The sequence below is a fragment of the Magallana gigas genome, chromosome 1, assembly GCF_963853765.1.
Source record: "Magallana gigas chromosome 1, xbMagGiga1.1, whole genome shotgun sequence".
NCBI lineage: Eukaryota > Metazoa > Mollusca > Bivalvia > Ostreida > Ostreidae > Magallana > Magallana gigas.
The window spans coordinates 17,006,564-17,029,979 of record NC_088853.1 but is presented as its reverse complement, the minus strand read 5'-3'; the positions used below and the strand labels follow the sequence as shown (position 1 = coordinate 17,029,979).

At 33.4% G+C, this 23,416-nt stretch overlaps 2 protein-coding genes across 6 annotated transcripts; one reads left to right on the top strand and one right to left on the bottom strand.

The window, feature by feature from the left end:
* The first annotated feature begins 1,830 nt into the window (after positions 1 to 1,830).
* LOC109621217 (fibropellin-1) lies at positions 1,831 to 8,160 on the top strand. 4 transcript variants are annotated; one of them, XM_066084456.1, is made up of 10 exons: positions 1,831 to 1,961; positions 2,400 to 2,672; positions 3,042 to 3,299; positions 4,245 to 4,595; positions 4,817 to 5,725; positions 6,031 to 6,174; positions 6,628 to 6,832; positions 6,990 to 7,051; positions 7,497 to 7,588; positions 7,848 to 8,160. In XM_066084456.1, exons 4-9 carry the CDS (start codon positions 4,568 to 4,570, stop codon positions 7,508 to 7,510), a joined length of 1,362 nt encoding a protein of 453 aa, XP_065940528.1. In that variant the 5' UTR covers positions 1,831 to 1,961; positions 2,400 to 2,672; positions 3,042 to 3,299; positions 4,245 to 4,567; the 3' UTR covers positions 7,511 to 7,588; positions 7,848 to 8,160. The 4 variants fall into 4 exon arrangements, with proteins under 4 accessions (XP_065940528.1, XP_065940525.1, XP_065940523.1 ...); XM_066084453.1 differs by having other exon boundaries at positions 6,990 to 7,556; XM_066084451.1 differs by having other exon boundaries at positions 6,990 to 7,588.
* A 110-nt stretch (positions 8,161 to 8,270) lies between these two features.
* LOC105340360 (ATP-dependent zinc metalloprotease YME1L1) lies at positions 8,271 to 20,942 on the bottom strand. 2 transcript variants are annotated; one of them, XM_066084439.1, is made up of 18 exons: positions 20,802 to 20,942; positions 18,014 to 18,208; positions 17,061 to 17,280; positions 16,478 to 16,566; positions 15,879 to 15,969; positions 15,091 to 15,150; positions 14,559 to 14,651; positions 13,677 to 13,812; positions 13,487 to 13,549; positions 12,445 to 12,557; positions 12,098 to 12,142; positions 11,718 to 11,828; positions 11,235 to 11,383; positions 11,048 to 11,062; positions 10,375 to 10,507; positions 9,570 to 9,643; positions 9,040 to 9,132; positions 8,271 to 8,521 (listed from the first exon to the last, which is right to left on the bottom strand). In XM_066084439.1, the coding sequence occupies exons 1-18, from the start codon at positions 20,820 to 20,822 to the stop codon at positions 8,381 to 8,383; spliced, it is 1,842 nt and encodes a 613-aa protein (XP_065940511.1). In that variant the 5' UTR covers positions 20,823 to 20,942; the 3' UTR covers positions 8,271 to 8,380. The 2 variants fall into 2 exon arrangements, with proteins under 2 accessions (XP_065940511.1, XP_065940518.1); XM_066084446.1 differs by lacking the exon at positions 11,048 to 11,062.
* Between the last annotated feature and the right edge of the window lie 2,474 nt (positions 20,943 to 23,416).

Here is a 23,416-nt window from a genome sequence, read left to right as displayed (position 1 = left end):
TTGCCTCTGGAGCTAAGGTATAGATAGTATGAGACTCCTCCTACTTTTAAACCCCACCCACCCTCCCCTTCCCCATATTCGTTTATCAATGTTTTTTAAACATCAAATACAAAAAACCACGTCACATTGGAGGAGTCTCAGATTAGAATTAAGACATCACATTTGAATTTTAAAATGCAATCAGGAGAGCCTCTGACGTGTCAATCTAATGGTACTCAGATGCTACTCAGGGGGCAGTCAAGGCCTGTTGACCTCTTGTTGTTGAACCCGCTTAAATATGATACAAGAGAATATCATTTTATTATTTTGGGGAGTTGATTTTAGTCAACTCTCCTATGCAGTTGCTATGGCAAACCGGAAGTGAAACAGTGTTTGGACCTTAGCACACATCATCACTGCTGACAAGACTTAGTACTTGGAAATAATTGTTAATTTTGTTGTAATGTACTTAGATGCATTGTTTTTCAAAAAAACTTATTGATAAATACACGTATCTAGAAAACAGTCATATTTTAACTGGTACGAACAATTTAGATATTTTTTGAAGTCGTATGTATTCCTACGCCAAAGTTCAATATTGGTGGTATGCAATTTTAAAGAAATATTTCGATTTATGATACATAATGCATCGCAGAGTTTGATGGCGTTAAATCAATTCTCAAATATTACACAACATGATTCATATGGGGTTTTCAGTCTAACACTTGGAAAAGCCTGATAATTCATAGTAGAAAAAATGTGCAAAATTATTCAATACAGCTATGAAACTACACATATACTTACCATGCAAAATTAAATATCGTTGATTTTCAAACAAACATTAGTCAATAAAATCAACTCCCGTCATTAGTTCAGTACTTTGATTTTCAACTAACATTTAAAGACCTTAATTCATTGCTAGAATTAGAACCACACATTTGTGTTGCCTAATTGTAGTGACAAACTTTGAAATTTACAACATTTTAATCCAGGGATGAGTAAATGAGAACCATAGTTAATTTGTTCTTATGATGTATCAAAACTTTGGAACATCTGCACAACTTTAGTTATCTCTTTTTAGTCAACTGAGCCAAAATCTTACGTGATATTTCCCTGGTCACCTGTCGCCGCCCGGTTGTCTGTAAACGTTTTACAGTTTAACCTTCTTCTCTGAAGACATTGGACTTAGTTTTCCCAAATGTGGTATAAAGCATTATTTTTGGTGATTATAATCTGTAAACATAAAGGTCCACACCCTTTTTTCTAACCGGCTAATAGTCACAAAACAATCAAAATAGGCTGACAATCTTAAAACCAGATCTTACTAACAAGTATCACTGCCCCAGGAATGCCAATATTTACATTAAGCTTAAGCTTCACTATGAATGAAGATTCTAAATTAGAAACTACAACCCCCTAGCCAATACTAGGGCCCAATGAGATTGTATGAACCCCAAGATAATGGTGTTGTTAATTGATTCAAACTTTGAATATGATTTCCAAGTAGTAGGTTTTCATGCCTTTCTTTTTTTATATACTGTGTTGATATATTGATATTAAATCTTGGAATATATGAGGTACGTTCCGAGTTTTAGATACTTAACAAGAGTGTTATATGAAGAAAAAAAATAGATTTATTTACAAGGGTTGTTATTTAGATGGGTAGTGTGGCCAATGGGCCCCTTGTTTATCATTTACACAATCATTTATTTGCAATGTTATCAATATTACAGATAAATTCATTTCAATGATAATTGTGAGCAAATGCTTATCTTTTTTTGATAAGTTTCGATATGTTCAGATGAATGCATGATGAAAGCACCTGCTACTTGTGACGTCATAGCCACACTACTATATTAAAGCCGCAGCTGTTTAAGGTCCGACCTATCACCCAGCATTACTAAAAATGGCCCAACTTATAACCATCATCGCATGTTTTGTTTCGTTTTCGGTTTCTGAGCCGTCCCTCGCTTCTACCATAGGTGAGATAAATCTATGCTGATGTAAATTATGGAAACTAAGTAATAATTAATAATTTGCTATCGTAAATTAATTTAACTGTTGTAATTAGATGTCTATTACATAAAGTGCAACGTAGGCTTAAAACTTTTACAATATATCAATACCGATCGGCCATACAGATGTACTTCCTTTTTTAAAAATGCATTTGTACTATATTCTAGCTTCAAATATATAAACCTATCTAGGTAGTAATGTTGTAAAGTCAAGTACATGTTGCAGATCTATTTATTTCGTCAATTACACTTTAAAGATCATATTTTCAATTTAATTTTAATGTAAACTTGGCGTACATACCATTTGCAGATTATTGCAGATATACACAGCAATTTGTTTCGTCCATTACATGATGTAGATTGCATTGTAGTATGTCAACTATAAACGTTCTTTTGGTCTTGTAGTAAGTCCAGTCAGTGAGTATGTCCATGCCTCAGGAAAATTCATCGCCCCCATACCGCCGCATTCCCTGAGAGTGGAGAGAGACGTCAGTCTAGAAATGTGCGCAGCCAAGTGCACCATCTACTTCCGGACTCGCCAGTTTCCGTGCTACGCGTTTGAGTATACCGCCGGAAGTAGAATGTGTGTCTACACTAATATGACGACGTTACTCATTCAAGATGGCTATCTTGGCCTACACGACAACCCCAGCGTGGATTTCTACGAACGATCAAAAGGTTTGCATGGATCTGTTAAACGCATAACATATAACTGTCTGCACTTTTATATATTTGCATGTGTTATGTTCTTCAACAATTTGTTTTTGCCTTTACTTTGCATTTAACTCATTTCAAGAAAAATCCATTGGGTGTATTACTTCAAATTACGATATATTCATATACACACGTATGTATTTTATCTGCTTTTTAATGTATACTTAACATATTCAGCGTACTGTATCAAAAATGCATAACATAATAATCAAAAATTATTTGGTGAAACACAGTTTTCGTCTGTGTGACCAATCATTTTTAAACTATATAAAGTTTTAACATAATTTTGTTTCCCATTTCTGGTGATATTACTTCTTTAACATCCTTTCTCAGCGTCCTACAAGAACCTGTTTCGGAAGATCTCGGACTCTGCCCTCAGTAAACAAAGCAGCTACTTCCACATCAAACAGAACTCCAGCCTGGAGGAGTGTTCCTTCCACTGTGTCATCAGCCACGCCCACACATGCATGTCATTTTCCTATAGCCACGCCTCCGGCACATGCGGTCTTAGCAACACTTTGTATTCCAGCCAATCAAAGGACGTTTCGTTGATCCATACGACATTGTATGATCACTACCAGTATATTACAGGTAACTTAATATCTAATTCCATACATTTTCTATTTTATAATTTACAGTACTGTATCCGATGAGTCGTCAAATAATTGTCAACTCTATTAATCACCCTTCAGTGGAGAGGATTTGAATTTTAAGATAAAAACACACTCTTTTAACCCCCCAAAACGACCGAAACAATTCTTACCTTAATTTGTTTGACATCATATATTCAATCGGAAAATCGCCATCCACAAGAGTCATTTTATTATTAATTGGAGTACTTCTAAAACAAACGTATGCAATGCAAAATACTGTAACAGACTTTAAATCGTTAGCTGCTTTCTTCAACCTGACATTATAAGATGCGACTTTTTAAATGAGGAATATTAGGTCTTTTCATTCTAGATGGATTTTTTTCTGACGTTTTTATGATTACATATGATATTTTTTGGAAACAGAATAAAGAAGTATGTGAATTGAATAGAAATATGCCTAATTTGCTACTTTGACTGAAACAGATACAAACATTTCAATAACTTCGAAATATTGTCTATTTATGCATGTTGCACTTTCCCATCTCTGCCTTTTTTCTCTGTCAACAATGACCGATAGAGCTACGCGCATTTCCTTTGAACCATTTTAACAAGGCCTTGGACTTTCGGTAGGATGTAACTATTTTTATCTTGCGTTAAAACGCGTTAAAAGTGACGCTTGTTTTAAATGAAATATACACAAATTGCGTAGTCTTTAGCTCAAAAGCCAGACAAATCTTTAGTGGCCAGCAATAACATGTAAATTGGCAGGCCTACGTTATATACATGTAACTGTTTGACACAATTACCCAAAGTCCAAGCTTCTGTTAAAATGGTTCTAACTGATATTACATGAATATCAATGGATGAATAAAAGACAAAACTCAAATGAGGATGGAAGTAAACTTTAGCGAGATACTGTAATATCTGCGATGCTTTTTTTCAGCGTGGCCGTGCAACGCTACCCTGGCCTCAAACTATGCACCGCACGTGTTTGCCTCTCTCAAATACCCGTACATGGCCATGCAGAATATTAATTGCCACGTGACCATTCAAGCACCAATAGACAAAACCATATCACTGTCTTTCCCGACAGTCTACTTTAAACAAAGCGTTTGTGACGTCATCGGAGCCGGAATCACGGTGCACGACGGCGCTGATCAGAGCGCTCCAATCAAAGCGAAGATATGCTCTGCAACCCAGGGGGTGTACAGCGTCAGATCCACGTCAGACACTATGTAAGTCAGATTCCGTACAGGTCAGATACCAATGGCCTTTCAAGGAGTGTATGAATTCAGTAAGTACATGTATTTTGATATTGTAAACGTATTTCTATTCGTGACAACTTTATTTCAAGTCTTTGATTTAAAAATTAGTAACACATTTTTTAATGCAATTTGTAAGACTTGCTCGCAATGACAAGTATCTGCGACCACACATTTTTTGGAACGTTGCGATATTTTTTTTTTTCAAACATGCGTGTGGATGTCAATTTTTTTCTTTGATTTTCCCTTTTAGATAATCCAGATCCTCCCAGAAATCCCTGTGAAAGCAGCAAGTGTATAAACGGGGCAACGTGTCAACCCTTGGGTAAAGGGTATAACTGCGCATGCGTTGCTGGATTCACGGGCGTGTTCTGCGAGACAAATATTGATGACTGTGCAAGCAGCCCATGCTTCTTTGGGGGAACATGCAAGGATGAAATCGATGACTTTTCCTGTGTGTGTGAAGGGAACTTTACAGGCAAGCGCTGTGAGAAATATTTAGGAATGTGCGCAAACAATCCGTGTGTACATGGTTCGTGTTCGACGACTGGACGATACAGCTATGCATGTAACTGCGCACCTAACTACATTGGCAAAAATTGTGACATTCGTTTTCATCCATGCATGACGAAACCATGCACGCATGGCTCGTGTGTAGAAAACGGAAGTGAATACCAGTGCATATGCGAAACAGGTTACACCGGAAAAAACTGTAACGTCGATGACAATAACCCTTGTAAACCAGATCCTTGTGTTCGAGGAAGCTGTATGATTTACGCGCCAAATCAAACTTATGTATGCGTCTGCGAGTCTGGGTTTACCGGGCGTTTGTGTAACTACGTCATCAATCATTGTGAGGGGGTGGACTGCGGGTTTGGACACTGCGTTTCCTACCAAACCGGATACAAGTGTCTGTGTGACGACCAGTACGCAGGCGCAGACTGTAGATTACCCTTGCTCTGTCAAGGTGTGGATTGTGGAAACGGAACTTGCGTCATGAATATTACGTCATCGCCTGTTGTTCATTGCAGGTGCTCCGATGGATACGAAGGCGATAGGTGTAATAAGAAAAGAGATTACTGTGATAATTCGCCTTGTTTGCACGGCAGGTGCCAGAGCACGGAAACGGGCTACGTTTGTGTCTGTGATAAAGGGTTTGCAGGTGAGGGTCGCATCGATAAAATCAGGATATAGTACTGCTTTAGAAGTGAAACTAGTTATAACTGTTACCATTCATAATCTCTACCTTTAATCGTGGTACAATGTTGAACAAATACATTTTAGCAGTAGAATACAGACAATAAATTGACAGACTAAAAAATCGAAGACGTAATGATGTAAAATAATGAATTAAATCTTTACCAGTAAGTTCTTTTTTCTGCAATTTTAAATTCTAAGAACTCACTAATTGAGTATTTATCTATTATTAATGTGACGGAATACTTAATTAACAATCATTTTTATGAGGTTCCCGTTGTGGAGAGGAGGTGAATCCGTGTCTGGGGGCGGACTGTGGGTACGGGATCTGTGAGGCCACGGCAAACCAGACCTACCGCTGTATTTGTGCCCGGGGGTTCTCCGGACCACAGTGTAGACAGAACACAACGACGGGTAACAATAATCTCTCTCTCTCTCTCTCTCTCTCTCTCTCTCTCTCTCTCTTGGGGGTGAATTTTAATCATCTTTGACAAAGCGCTTTTAAGTTATTGTAAATGCTAATTTGCATCAATCGTCGTTCTCAATACCGAAATTTTTTAAAAAAAGACTTTCAAGAACTGCCATTTTCAAAAGCTTTAAGCTTTAAGCCCCGGAAAATAAAAATACATACCCTATACCTAATAATACACGCGTATTATAAGGTAGAGAGTACATATATTTTTATTATGAAAACAATATATCTAACGTCAGATGCCTGTAGCTTTTACTTTTACAAATATTTTTAAGACATTGCCGCGTGCCCCGTTGCCACTTGAATCAAATGTCTATGAACATTCAACAAGGCATTAATTTTATAGAAACGATTTAATATCTCTATAATTCATCTCAAATACATGTATGTTTTAGCGCTCACTACTCCTAATCCGTGCCTGCCTATTCCCTGCCAACACGGCGGCGTGTGTCGACCCGTGGGGTTCAGCGAGTACGTCTGTGAGTGCGGTCAAGAGAATGGCGTCACTTACCGCGGGGAAAACTGCAATACGGCAGTGACGTCATGTGACTCCAGCCCCTGTACATTGGGCCACTGTGTCCCCACGGGCAATTCCTACAGGTATAAGGTTTTAGAAAATGTTAGTTCATTTTTATTTTAGACTCGAATGAGATAGAAACACAGCTTACCCTGTATTAAATATTACTGACAGATAAAAATGAAAATCTTTTAACAAATTAATTCGCTTTTATATTTTTCTTTTATAAAAAAAAAAAAGGTGCGTGTTGGATCTAAAGGGAATAAGCAATTCCACGGCGTCCCCTCTGCATATACCTACAGGTAATCTACATATAATTGTTACTATATGTATTTTTTTGACTTTTTATTATTTCAAACATTAATTGTGTTAATTTTTTGGTATTTTTCATAAATCTAATGTTTTGAGCTGTTTATTTTTTTTATTTATATAATGTGCCCCAATCTCTCTTTCTTTCTCTCTCTCTCTCTCTCTCTCTCTCTGCAAACAAAACGCGCGCGTAATTTTGACGGGCTATTTAGGTAAGTCTTCCTTGCACTATTTGAAAAAAAAATCACATATTAAAATGGGCATGGTCACAATTTAGGTCAAGTTTAAGTTTGTTCTTTCTATTTCAATTATTTTCAATGATTAAGTAAATCAGATGTTTGGTTCATTAGTGGAAAAGATTGCTTGTGTTAAATTTATGTATATGTACATTGATATAAAAATTATACAGCTGTATTTATAATAAAGTGCGAGTTTCAGGTTTTGTCAAATGACAAGAAATGTCTTGGAGATTATAAAGCTGTTTATCAATACCCAAAGGTATGTAGCTGTGATGGGCATTAAGGAAATAAGTGAGTATATTATTAATTATTGTAAGTTATAACAAATAAGAAAATCTTATAATGTACTAGTATTTTCAAACTTATCATTTCATTTTTTTTTTCAAGGTAAAATGTATATTCAAGAAATCTTTCAATTTTTCGTTGTATTTTTTTCATAAAAATCATACACCATTTTGAATGAATCTTTGAAGTATAAACCTGATTAATATTATCTTTAGTAGAGTTCAGATTAGATGAATATGACATTACATTTTTTCCTTTGACTTAGAAATGTTTGGCAGTGAAGGGAACACTACCGGAGTTGTCTTTCCTAATCTGTGCATCAATAAAAGGTCCCCCTCATTACTATGTGACGTACACAGGGCCATGGAAGGAGTAGGATATAGAACTATATCTGACATCAAGTTCATTTTGTTTGGTCAACTTCAGACGTGATATATACCTCGTACATGTTTCCACCATTTATGATATTTGCTCATTATTTTAGAATCTTTGACATTTTCACATTACATTTTAATTTTTGTTTGTAATATATCTTTAGATCTATAAAAAAAAGCCCTTGAAAAAAACCCAACACATGCTGTTTGTATTTTGACTGTAAATATTTTTATTAATTGCATTTTCCTTTTTTCAATTATCACTGAATAAAATACATTTTCACCTGTCAAATTCATGTTTATCTTTCCTAGAGTTTCAGAGTTAGAAAAACACTATGTTTCTGCTGGCGAATTTCAGTCTTTGCTGAGTTTTCATTAAATTTGACAAATAAATTGTCTTGTGTTATCCAGGTGGTCAGTGTTTTTATCTCTTGAGCTGTTCTCCCTTCAGCAGCGTTTTAACATCCTCTTTGTTGAGGGTCTCGTATTTCTTCAGGTTGTCAGCCAACATCAGCAGTTCTTTTTTATGGCTCTGTAACACCTCGTCCGCTCGCTTGTAAGCCTCCTTTAAAAAATAGGTACATGGTGTTCATGATGACTTAACTATTTAAAGTCAAACGTTGCCATTTACAGAACTGTACTGTAAAAGAAATTATTTACGCTGGTGGTTAAGCATATGTTTTTTTTATAGTCAAACAATGCGCATTTATTACATAATTAGGCAGATGCGTGATTTAGAAATCTAAAGTTTGTGTGAATTTTTTGTGCAGGGTTATTTTCTGCAATTTTAAGCCTAAAGCATAACTAGACGTGTAAATCCCCCCCCCCCCCCCCCCCACGCATAAATAACCACTTTTACTACAGTAAAACGTTGAGACTGTTAATTCTTTTTTTAATGAGACTACTTGATTCCATTTTAATGTATCAAATTGTAATCTGCAGCATCAATATTTCATTTCAATATTACATGTAAATAGTTCATAACTGTTAAAAAATTAAACGATTATTCAAAATCCTTAGGATATTAATTCCTCACATCAAATAAGTAATATATGGTATATCTATTAAAAAAATTAAAGTTACTTTAAGCAGTCTGTTGATTTCCTCGTTCAGCATGTCTTGGTATTCAGGGCTGGCTAGTGCCTCCTCCTTGCTTGAGAATATACGGGTTCCTGCCTACATTAGAACAACCAAATAATTGTTAAAAGATCTATTAAGTATTTTGTTTAAGAGGCTAGTTGGTCAACAAACAGGTACTACCATTCATTATATTATTAGATATGATGTTAAGCTATAAACCAATGAAACTGCTTTAAAACATTTAGGAAAGAATGATTCCAATTTTTTAGCTTTAATATATGATTTATTTTTTTATCGCTTTATATAAATTATATATATATATAGAGAGAGAGAGAGAGACAGAGACACAAAGAGAGATAGAGACACACAGAGAGAGAGAGAGAGAAAAAGCTTTTTCTTAGGGAGATAAAATAAAATATAGTCTGAAAATATTAATGACCATTCAGCCCCCTTAATGATTTTAATGAACAAAAGTACAAAGTGGTTAAAATAAAGACTACCATTAATCTTATAAGACTTTGCTGTATAGTTACCTTTTCTGACATTCCATATTTGGAGACATATGCCCTGGCAAGATTTGTGGCCTCTTCCAATGTTTTACCTGATCCTGAAAATAAACAGAAACTAGAGGTAATGTAAGAAAGTTCAGAAATGATACCCTAACTAAGAAAATAGAAAAACTGAAGTATTTCTCTATTACAAAAAAATTGAACTAGCACAAATGAGCAAAGCTCAAGTCAGGAAATATTTACAGGTCACAAACAACTTTGTGTTTACTGCAGGTCTGTAGCTTTGGTCTGAAAAAAAATTTGGATGGACAACCTGGGAGCTACAGTGTACAAAAACGTGCGTTAGTTTTGGAGTGATTAACCTTACTAATACGAAAATTCTTTGAAAAAAATAGAAACTTCCCATATTTCTCCATAAGTACAGTGTAAAGCGGACACGATTTATATTTTTTTCATTCGAATGATAATAAACTTGACCAAATAACCTTTGGTTAAGTTCATGACACACCCTTAGGTCATAAGCAATCTGTATGTGATGTTAGAACTTCCAATGTTTCTCCATAAAAAGACATTGTCATTAATTAATAAGTCTTTTTTTCTCCTGTATATTTTTTTTGAGGGGGGGGGGGGTAAGAATTTAGAATATTGGGATATTTTCAATAAATACACAATTATCATATTGTTAAATGTCATATTGTTATTGCATAGAAAAACTGATTTTTAAATCAACTTCACAAAAATTCAAATCCCCAAGTGCAGGAGAGGTACATGTATTTCTAAATGGCCTGAACTCTTACATAAAAAATTGATGTGCGAAGACAAGACAAACCTTTCATGACATTGTCCTTTCCAAATATCATGCTCTCTGCAGCCCGGCCGGCCATTAGGAAGTCCAGCTTGGCCAGAACCTGATCTTTGTTAGAGCTGACCATATCGGAGTGTCCCTCTGGTAACAGCTTGGTCTACAGCGATAAAACATTGACAATCAACAAAACTCCATTAAAGTCATCAGAAGTTAAAACAAACAACATCAAGAAAAATAAAACACAGTCAATCAACATTAACAGAAAACTTAAATAAAAGCATGGAAGTTTTAATTAGTATGCAGAAACAAGTGTGTGATATGGATTTCTATTAATAAAGATAGATGTCAAACAGATACCATTGGCTTTACAAAAATACATGAAAAGTACATATTTCTACACTAATATTGCTATATATTATTATAAGAGTAACTTGATGTGAACAGTCAGATCATATATGAGTGGATAGATGCAGATTATCACATTAAAGGAGATGTATTGTGCAATGTTAACTTTAAAATAAACAAAAATCAATTTATTAATAAACAAACTCTTTAAAAACAAAGTATTTAAATTCTTTACAGTATCCAAAAAGAAAAAACAATATGAATATGTTATAATAACAGTAAACATTTCTGTCTTAAAAAAACAAAAAGCAGATAATCAATTTAACAGAAGAAACACATCTAAAATACAGACCAATATCTTCTTACTCTACAGAAATTGAGCAAATATTAGGTATTGGGCAAATTAATCTTTCAAATCAAATTCTAGACCATAATATATTTCACCTACAGAAGTAAAAGCTGATTAAACAAATCAAAAAAAAAAAAAGAGAAAAAAATATATAAATGAGCATCTTTCCTAAGCGTTAAACTTAACCTACCAGTCCTATATTGTTGCCCCTCATAAGAATTGAGGTTTTGTTGAGTGGTATGCCAAATTTGGAATAGTACGCCACAAGGGCGTATGCTGCCTCCCGCACAGCTATGATGTTTATGGTCTCCTGGTCAAGCTTATGTGCCTTCAGCTGACCTGTGGGAGAGAAATTTCAGGGATTATTAAACAATGTGCTTTACATTTTCAGTAACCCCCTATCTTCCAAACCAAGTGAAAATGTCAAAAATTGGCTAAAAGAATATAAGGTCTGCAAGAAACAAGCCATAATCATTAAAACTTCCTTTGTGGAAGTGTATATTTTTTAATGTTCAATCAACGGATCTGAATCAATATTTCACCTTCCCAAATACTTTTCTTGGCGTATTGAAGGAATAAGGCCATATTAAACATAAAATCTGTTTGATGTTATAAAATAGCCATTGCTTGAAGATTTCTCTAACCAATCAAATAATCCCAATCTACGACTTACCGTCCCGGATCTTTTCTTTGGCGTACTCCAGATGACCCATATTGACCTCTGTCTCTCCAGCCCGCGCCGCCTGGAATGCAGCCTGGTTCACTATGTTACTGATGTCTGCACCTGTCATAGAACAAAATACAGGTGTAATATTCCAGGTGTATTTGGTGATAATATAATACCATGACTTCCAAATTCTTGTCATAATTTCTTGTAGTTTACAAGTGTGAACTTCAAGAAAAATAGAGTAATTTTTTTTTTAAAAATGAAGTGGAGATTTACAAATGGAGGATGCTTCTAGTGATTTAATGAGGCTACTAATTCCACAAATTAAATTTTGAATTAAAAGCAGTGTCCTTTAATTACAGTGTACACTTATCATTTCCTCATACCTGAACATCCTAAGGTAGACCTGGCAAGTTGGTTTATATCCAGAGCTGTAAAAACACAACACCAATACAGGAATTATTAAATCAAATATTCACATGTAAAATGCAAATATGAGTTTAGAAATCATTAAAAATAATTTTTGTTTATAAACTCAAGTACATTGTAGTGTAAAACCACTTATTTTGGTGGACATGAAATTTAGATATTTTAATAGACTTTAGGTACTGAACTTTGACGATTTCAAGAATGTTTATTACTGTAACACATTGTCAAATATACCAGAGCTTATATTTATGGTATAAATTTGTATGTGGTGAATATTGATGTAACCACAGTATTTGTAACTTACAGCTGTCGTGTCGGACTTTACTCAGGTAGTACACAAACATGTCTTCCCTCTCTTTAACATTCGGCAATGGAACGGAGACAACCATGTCAAAACGACCCGGTCTGGTTAGGGCCCTACAACACGAAAAATAGGAAACAGTGTAAGAAAGGCAAAATCTATAGACTGCTGAGTCTTTTATGTAATTTAAACAATATTTTATTATGTAAAAAATATTACATACATGTAATATGATTGGGCAGCAGGCAATCTGCCTATTTGAGCCCTCTCCTGAGTCTTTTATGTCAGTGATAATCTATTGACAGGCCTTAACTGTTAGCAACTTATAAATATTTCTTTGAAGTATTATTCAGCAAAATTCAATATAGACAAAAAAGATATTTGGTTAACAGGGCCCTACAACATGAGATATAGAGAACAAGATTTGACCATCAAACACCATATTCCAAAGTGTAGGCTAGAGTCATACGACATGAAATATCAAAAGTAGCATCAGACATTAAATGAAGGGTTCAGGTGTTTAAGGGGTCAATTCAATAAGTAGCATGTGTTAACAATTCAACTTTTAAACTGTGTGCGCTTGAAAAAATTTAGAATTTATAAACAACCTCTTTTGTTGTGGAATATATTACATACACATATATTAAGTCTTTAGGTAATATTTACTATGTAAGTCACATTATTGCAAGTGCACTGTTGGGAAGAGATTTAATTAAACCAACCGTGATTGATGCCAAGAAATAAGAAGATTTGTTGCTCATAAATGTATACAGATTTAAATGAAGACAAAGCTGAGGATCATCATCTTCTAAGACTAGTAATCTTAATTTAGTTCAATATGCCAGGGGGAGGAATGGAAAACCCTTTCACAACAAACATTGTAAAAGGCTCTCCTCCAACCCATTTCTGATTATTAACCATATTATAAAATTTATATTTTGTTTCCCTATAAAATATCGTGCTACAATGCTTGGTCTGGCAAAGACTACAATGATATTGCTTGACCTTTATCTTTGACCTTTAACCTTTGCTTGGTTATACTTACCAGTCTAGTACATCATGTCTGTTTGTTGCTGCTATGACAACCACTCCTGAATTATTTTCAAATCTGAAATATTACATATAAATAAATACATCAATTAAAATTTAAATCAATAGGTTGTTAAAAACTAAAACAACTAACAATATATAAGAGGTGGCAAAAGGCTGAGACAGACACAGGTTTGAATGTTTACCCATCTAATTCCACCAGAAGTTGATGCAGTGTCTGGTAAGCAAAGCTTCTGTCCATACTCTGTGACATCCTGTTGGATCCTATACTGTCCACCTCATCTATAAACACTACACTGGGTGAATTCTTCTTAGCTACGTCTACAAAGACAAGCATCAAGGTTAATATGAATACATGCATTGTGCTTTCAATGAAACTTGGTTGTGGTGAATTCATAGTGACAATTGGTCACTTTGCTATATATCCATCATGTATCAAAGTAAGAAATTTGTAGTAAAAATTATGGTGAATATATGTTTTCTACCACATGTGCTGATTCAGTCATTAAATAAAAACACCTTTTGTGTAAAAAAAAAACTTCCGCTATATATAAGAATATTAGTTATCCAGGTTCAATCAAGGGTGTTTGGGGAATTACCCTCAGTTGTGATCCATACACTCTGAAGCCTTTACCCCAGGTGCTGTACATATACCCTAAAGCCCAGGAGTAAATCGCCATACACCTTGATTGGACCCGAATAACAAATTTTATTTCCAATGTTAACCAAATCAATCAGTTTCCTATGTCCAATTTAGAGTGTACTACACTTTCAAGATATGCCATTTATGCATTAAATGCATTTAGACGACACATTTAATGCATTGTGATGTCACGTTATTTACCTCTGGCTCAAGCCAGGTGTACGGAAGTTTTCATCTGGCTAATAAGCCAATCAAATCTCAAGTTAAAAGCTACATAGGAAATAATTTGCTATATCTGTGTTTGTACTAAACAAGTTTTACTGTACTATGCATCTCACATTCAAGGTAGATCCAGAGTTATCACCCTTATCAAACTTTAAGATATTGTACATCAGATGGCATGCAAAGATTGTGTGCAACTTACTGAACACTTCACGTAAACGTTTGGCTCCAGTTCCCACGTATTTGTCCTCTAAGCTGGAGGCGGAGATATAGTAGAAGTTAACATTGGCCTCGCCTGTAAATACAAGGACCACACATATATACATGTACAAGTCCTTTATATGAGGACCACTTACAATAAACAAGTGCTTCATTCAAGGACCAAATACAATATATAACAAACTTTATTCCTGAGTTCTGACATCAATACTATTTATCATGATTGTGTCTAATGATGAAATTGTTTGCCGCTACAAATTTCTCCAAATAAGGTCTATGATGAAAGTCTGAACAAATTAAATATTGAATAGACTGGTTTACAATGAGAAAAAAAAGTTTGAGATTATGAAGTTCTAAAAAACATTTTCTCATATAAGAATTAAATATGTTTAAAGTTAGTAATAGTAGAAATTCACACGGGCCTTGCTTGTGTACAAAGTTTATCATGAAGAGACTCTAAACAATAAACAATTAATCAATCACATCTTGTCATAAGGTCAAAGGTTAGAGGTTACCTGCTGTGGCCTTGGCAAGAAAGGTCTTCCCACACCCAGGTGGTCCAGTCATAAGCAGACCTAGAATCAAAAGCAGAAACTCAGGAAGTAGGACAATAAAAAAATAATTACTATGAGTTTTGAGACAGGTTTCCTACGTTGAACATCTGCAGATATGAATTTTAAGGATGTATGAAATCCCTTGGCTATATTGTGACATACTTTCTTTCCAAATAATTTTAAACAATTAAACTGAGTATAACTATAGCATAGCTTTAATTTATTCTTATTTCACCATGTTCACTGGGGTATTTTTACTTGATTTCAAATATCTTCAACTTTAATTTTAAAGCTTTCTTCAGAACTTTTAATTGGGGGGGGGGGGGTGTGCATAATACTACATACAGCCCCGTTTGTTGATAAAATTAATATAAATAGTCACTGTGAAAAAATTTAATTTAATCCCAAACTATTCACAGTCAAACTTTGATATTCCGAAGTAGATGGGACTGTTAAAAAACTTAAAGATATCCAAGTATTCAAGATATCAAGGGTAAAATACTTATAAAATAAGTGGTTGGGACTAACAAATCACTTTGACATAACCATTTTATTCGAGAAAAGTGTTCGAGACATCAAAGTTCAACTGAAAATCTGCTTAAAAATTTACAATATTCCCATCTTATACACCATGCTCCAGCTGGTAGAATTTAAAATAAGAAAAGTTCAGCATAGCGGTTTGGTATAAAATTATGAGATTACTTTACAAAGATTAGATTATTTCCTGTACAAATCATTTTAAACCTAACCTTTGGGCATGTTGGCCCCTAGTCGAGTGTACTTCTGTGGATCCTTCAGATAACTCACCACCGTCTCCAATTCCTCCTTGACTTCATCAATCTACGAACAAATTAAAATCAATAAATTTTTTCTTGTGAATGTTAAAATCTCGCTTTTAATTTCCGGACTTATGTAAAGTACATGAGACTTTGATAAAATTTTGCATTGAATTTACGATTTTATGTTCCCGCAATTTAATAGAAAATCGTGGAATCGCGGAATTAAGTACATGCGTAAAATAAGGAATCTGCAGTCTATTATGGTACTATTGAAAATTAATGATGTTTGGATCTTTTACATCAATTTTTTTTTTTTTTAAATATAGGGATTCCATCATCCAAATGTGATTAAAATCATATTAGGAAGAATTGATCATGATTGGTGATGGAATATTATTTCTATCCAACCAATGCTTGGGGATATTAAATGCGCACAACTTGCTGGAACATATCAATGACATAATTATGTACACATAGCATCATCATTCAAGAGATCCTACATGTACATACACATTACATATACTGCAAATAAGTGTATATAGTTAATTAAATTGGCCAATCAAACTCACCCCTATGACATCATTGAATGTTACGTCCCCTTTCTCTGGCTGAATCAATGAGTCTTTGTTCATTTTATCCACCATGTCTGCTAGATCCACTGCAAATGAGTGTACTCAAAAATAAACTCGGATAAATGTACAAGGTAATGTTATATGTATTTTAAGACATTGATCTTTATTTTAAATGTATGACTCCATCTATAAAAATCCTACCTGATTCATTTGATTCTGAATGTAACACTAAGTGTAAGACTCGATTTTATTGGCTAAACACATGTTTGACATTTTACAATTGCGTAACATATCATGCATATCACAAATATGATTGTCATCACAATTTTGATATGAGAGGAATAATTATCAAATTTCTCAGTGCTCTTTGAAAATTAAAAAATAACACACACACATATCACACACAGATTGATAATAAAAAATATTCAATTGATTGCCTCATTTTGGAAAATGTGTAAACTTAAAAAAGAACCATATTAATAAGACATGATTAAAAACCGGGTTCCAATAAAAGATCTAATGGTATGAAAATTTATCTCTTACAGACTATTATATTGTAGTTTTACAGAACTAAACTTACTTTTATAGACCATATAAATAAAGTAAAGCCATAGCAACAGCATGGCCCCTTCTGCGAGATGCTTTAACCTCTTGGACTTCTCCAGTTTTATCGACTTCTGCGTGAGTGTGTTAAGTTCTGTCTCTATTTCAGCAATGTGTTTCTCTATCTCACTTTCCACATTGTTGGACTTTGTTGCTTGATCAGCTTGGTTGTCCTGCTGTGATGCCGATTTCCCTGTCTGTAATTAAGAAAAAAATATTACCAAAAAAATGTAAGTGAAGCAGAATAACAATTAGCCATACTAACAGTCCTCATGAAAATAAAGAAGTCCAAAGACAGAGGCCGATAAATTTTGAGGTAAATGTTGTGAAAATGAAATATTGACAAGTCTGACAAGGTTTATATATATTGTCATGGTCAAGCATAAAAAAAAAATTATGTGGATACTGAAACTAATGCATAAAATTTTATAAATTAGGATAGGGACTTTTTATACATAAGATAACCATAATAAGCAAGGTAAGAGCAAGACATTCTTTAAATCTTAAAATTAAATTCATAGAAAATGTGTTTTATTTATGCAACATGTTTAAATATGCAAAATGTTTAATGTGACACATAAGCTATTAATATATATAAGCATGTTCATGGGGACTATTCATCTTTTGTTTTTTATCTTGTTGTTGGGTTTTTGTATTTGACAGTAATTGGTTGATATTTTCGGGGAAGAGATAGCATGAACTACATTAAAACATTCATATTGCTATTAGCAATTTCACAGTAAAGTAATTTATTCATTTCTATCATTAGGTGTATAAATAACACTTATTTGTATAAACCTTAAACATTATTAAACATGCAAATAAGTTTATATATGTCAAATATAAACTAAGTTTTTACCTAATGGAAATGTTAGAAACATTATGGAATTATTGATTACTACTCTAACCTTATGATAATAAAAACCTTACTTTTAATCTACTTGATCGTCGAAACCTTTGTGCTGTCTCGTAAAAGCCATTGAAAGAAGAAGATGTGGAGTAGGTTTTGGGTTCCCATCTCGTCATGCAGTGACAAAGAGGCCATCTTTTGTTCAGTATGTGACCTGAACTTCTGCCATAGGATCTGCTTAGAGTAAGGTGTAACTGGGATATAATTCTCTCGATCTATAAAATAACAATAAAAAATACATTAGTCTTAAATCTTGTCATCAAAAACTGGAGATGGAAAATCCTTCCACACCCCCCCCCCCAAAAAAGAAAAAGACTGCTTTACAATGACATCACTGGCATCCTGTTAGATTCTGAATCTCAAACTAACTACATGTTTGGCAATAACTGTTTGTGATGTTTAAAATGAGCAATTATAAACACATTTAATTATATTATTTGATAAGAAATTAATCAAATATGTTATTCTTCAACTGGTAGTTTTTATATACTTCATTTCAGTGATGTCTGACTTTACTTATGTGATGTCATAATGTAGACTGAAGATGCAACAAACATGGAATACATAGCTAGGTAGATCCAACTGTGCATGTTTCCAATTATTAGAAATAGATGAATAAGAGATTGCGTTTATTGACTTTGCCCTCAACACATTCACACCGTAAATCATATTATTGCTATTAAAGTTGGTTTATTTGAAAAGTTTAATCATTTATGAGTTAACCAATATATTTACTTCCAGTAGAAATCAGGGCAGCATGAATGTTGTAGAAGGCAAAGCTACTGATATCTTACAGCATTAAATATTTATCTATAGATTTATACATGACATGTAAAGAATAAGTGTTTATGTTTAGCTATTTCTTTTTTTTCATCTTTTAGTTGAAATAATTTGATAATACATGTACAATATATTTTTGATAGAAACTCCCGATTCATCATGTTCATTTTGACAGTATATTTCCAAGGGTTGGAATACTATAGATGCAGAAATATTCGTTGAAGATTTAATTTCGTTATCTTCGTTGGCACTATAAATCAATGAAATTAAATCCATGACAAATTTTTAACCCAAGTATTTATGAATACAAAGAGAGTATGATATGTTGAAATTAAATGCCAACAAAATTTCTTTTAAAAACAACAAAATTTTGACTGATCAAAATTATGTGCTTCTACAGTAGATACCAGTTCCAATGGGTAGAAAAAAAAACCTGTTATGCAACAGTCCTATTCTGTAATAACTATCTCTGTCTAAAAAAAGTCTAGTATGTGTTTCTCATAAAAAAAGTCAATTCAATTCATTTAAGGTAAGGTTTGCGGCTTGCATTTTTTAGAGGTTGTACCAAAGTTACATACCATTTTGTTCACTATACTAAAGTCTTTTTTCTCATGAAATTCAAATGAATTTTGCACGTCCCGTTTTATAACTACAAAAGGTCAAAGTTCATGATTTCCAATTTTCATTTTGATGAAATGAAAACAATTCCGTGAAAATATGTACATTTTATATGTGACTATTATGGGGGTTATTTATGCTTAAAATGTTTGAAAATAATATCACTATTAATATCATGATTCACTTTTAATAATTTCTGATGAACTATCTAAAAAATAGAATAAAATGCAACAAAAGTCTTAATTTTGGACTACTATTATGTAAACGAAAACATCTTATTTGAAACCTTTCCAAGTCCACCGATTTCAGGAAAAACGTATCTTAGAATATGTGTAATCTGATGTTTCTAAAACACTATTCAAAACCATTTGATGCGGATTTCGTTTTCGTGGAAATTGATAAAATGCTTGTGTCCTCTTATTTTTTCATTGAAACTAAAAAACCCCGCGAAATAAAATAAAACTGAAATCAATTATGACGTCATATAAAGTTTGACGTCATAACTGAAATAAAGGGTAGTTGGTGTTACATCACAATGAAAATGTGTGAGTTATCTCCCTGTAACCACAAACCTTACCTTAATTCATGTTTACCTCATTTACTAAAGTTAACAGATTCTGGCTTGCCCTGAAAGCAAGTATCAGAAACTCTATCCTTGGGAAGAACTTCAAGAATGTATAACTTTTGAAAGGGGTATGATCAAGATTTTGGTTAAATTTCATTTCTCATTCTTTATTACGTACAATTTTTAAGTAATGCACTTCTAATGATCAACCAAAATTTGAGTGTCAGTAGTACTAGTAGAGTCAAGCAAGATACAGAGCTTATAATTCTTTGTTACGTTGTGCCTTGTTTTTGTTTACATTGTTTCAATTTACCAAAAAGTTTTTTTAAGCTGATTTTTCTATCTGGTAATTTAAGTTGAACATAAATAAATAGTTACTAATGTTTATCATAATTATGTTTGGTCTAAACATGAAAATTCAAAATGTTAACAAAAATATGACCTGGGTTTTGTTTACATAACAAAGAATTTTGAGCTTTGTTTCTCACTTATAATTTGTTTGAATTATTACAAATGTCTCACTGAAGCATTGGAGACATTAAACTTCATTTTCCAAAATTTCAGAAACCCTGTTTATGACTTGGGAAGACTTCAAGAAGGTATACAGCTTATAATTTCAATAGTAAGGTACGAGACTCGATATCAGGTACATACTTAAAAAAATTAATACCCAACACATTCGTCCATGTTTATTAGCACAAACCTGTAAACACAGTATACTCTCGTCCAAGGGCATCACGCATGTTACCTAATCGCGGGCTGACGGTGAAAAGTCATTGCATTCAGTTCTCCTTGTTTTAAATATTTCATAAACAATAAAAAGAGGTAAAAAAAAAAAAACAAACCTTTCTTTGCCTCGAAGCCATGTGTCTTTAAATATCGGATAGTTAGAGTTTTAAAAGTATATTATGCAAACCATCGGGAATCATCATCATGGATTTTTTTTATCGGAAATTAATAACGGACACTCGTATATGAAGTCAATACCATCGGAAATTAAAATTCCGAAATGATAACTGACTTACGGACAGGCGCGGATCAAAATGTTCAAAACGTATAACGTGAAACGAGAAACGAACATGGTAAATATATATACGGTACTCTACTTAAGATTGACTTAGTGTATAGCATATCGATTGGAAATATAAGTCAAAAACATGTTTTTTTTGTGCAAAGAAGATTGGTGGATAAGGCGTGTAAACTGCCTAATGCCTATATCAGGACAGATGAAATATTGAAAATTTAAAGTATTAACAGATCTGATAAGTATTTTTTTTTAAAAATCATAACAATATATATTTAAACACAACATAACATCGATTTGTAACCCTAATTAAGATATGTTCAATACTTGAAATATGTTGATTTACATGTAAACTGGCGTATACGCATCAAATCCTCCAGACATCGACATCTTTTAGAACTTTGGTGTCTTTTCTTTCATAGAGTGGGTCTGTGCTACATATTTGTGTCAAGGTCTACTGAAAATTAACCAATTTCAATCAGCAAAAACATGGATAGTAAACCCAACGTACATTTAAACTATCATTTTGTATCCCAACAATTGAACGTAAATTTTAGAAAAATAATACAAGTCCGTACATTCGTAGCCAATATCGCATTTATGATTTCAAGAAATTTTTGGGACTGAAATGGCTCAGTGTTTAGACACTAGGCATTAGCTAACCTCATATAAAAATATGCCTTTTGAGTTGTGAGTTCCATACAGTGGCGTCGGAAGAAAATTGAAGGTGGGGGCTATACTTATTATTTGAAATCTTGACAATACTCTGTCCCGAGTTTTTGCTTCCACTACTTTTTGCTTGATATTTCGATAATCATAAATACCTTTGTGCTCAACTTACGTTCATTCACTAATATGAAAAATGTGCAGATTTTCTATTTTGAAACGCCCCCTCTACCACTTCAGGTTTCAATACACATCCAAAAATAAAAAGTCTACGGGGATTTTGCATTGCATCAGCCATTAAAAAGCCCGGATGATAACGTTGAAAAATTGGGGTATCCCGAGTACTTGCGAATAGAGAAAAGATGTAAACATTTCTCATTATAAATCTCCGTAAGAAAGTTTTCGTTACTGTGAACTGTTATGAGTGAAAAATGATAATTGTTCAATGAAGATATCTTGGATATATTCCCTTATATTTACATTTTCCAATGTCTTTGCCTGTGATAACACTACGTATCGATTTTGTACTATATAACCCATAATACAAATGACGACAAATTGAGGCGCCAGCGGGGTTTGCTTATTTACATTTAAATATTTAGTCGCACGATGGTTTAAAATTATATAAATATAAGTAATAAGGAATAATTCTTTGAATATTATGAGGTGATAATTACGGTCAGGGCGTGATCAAATCTATCATAAGCCCTTCGGGCTTTATTGGATTTGATCACGCCCCGACCAAAATTATCACCTCATAATACTCAAAGAATGATTCCTTAGTCCTTACTTATTGATTTCAACTGTATTTCTTTCACAGGTATGTGGTTTTTTTTTATTAAAATCGTCAAAAAGTGATGGAAGCAATAACTTAGAACAGACTATAGCTAAGAAAAAAAAGCATTACGGTTATAAATAGGCAACTTAGCGTTAACAGGTTATGTAATTTTGTTCTGCAATGATCGCTACCTTCATAACCCGCATCAATCATCAAAGAAAGCATTTTATTGTTTATAGTTACATCTTTCTTTTAACGAATTAATTAAAGCAATATGAGCTGTATCTTTTTTACAATTTTATTTTGCTGAAAAAACCTGCTAATATGCCAAGCTTTGAAATAAATCATTCATTTTTGTCAGAAGAAAAAATTTCTCTTCTAGGGACAAATATAGAAATTCAATTTTTGTACAAGACGACAATAATTCGATTTTGCTTCAATTAAGGCTTCTTAACGGCTTTTCTAACAAAAACTAAGACTAACAGAGATTAAAAACCATGATATTTTTTCATTAATGTAGAAAATAACATTTTCGAAAAAAAAAATCGGCATGAAAATTGCAGCTGATATTGCTTTAATTGAATTTAAAAAAGTAAGTAAAACTCACTAAATTTTACTGTTAATGTACACATTACGTTATCTAAAAGAAACTGCCAAGTCGTCTTCTATGGGAATTTGAGGCTGATATTACGGGGCGCTCTCTCCCGTACAGGACTAAATACTGAGCCAACCGTGAGCTTCTTCTCTTGTTGTTGGACCCAGCCTCATATAACCTCCAACAAGCCAACACGCGTTTTAGTTTTCAGACTTTTATATAGACTTTACATGAAATATACTTTTACGTGAGTTTGGTATGTATCAGCACCGAAGGTCTGATTCCAACTGCTATCATTTTCAATTCAGAATAATATATAATGAACAATGGAACAACACAATGAAGGATTAACATAAGAAGTACGGATGTAAGTAAATCAATTATCAAACAGTTATTG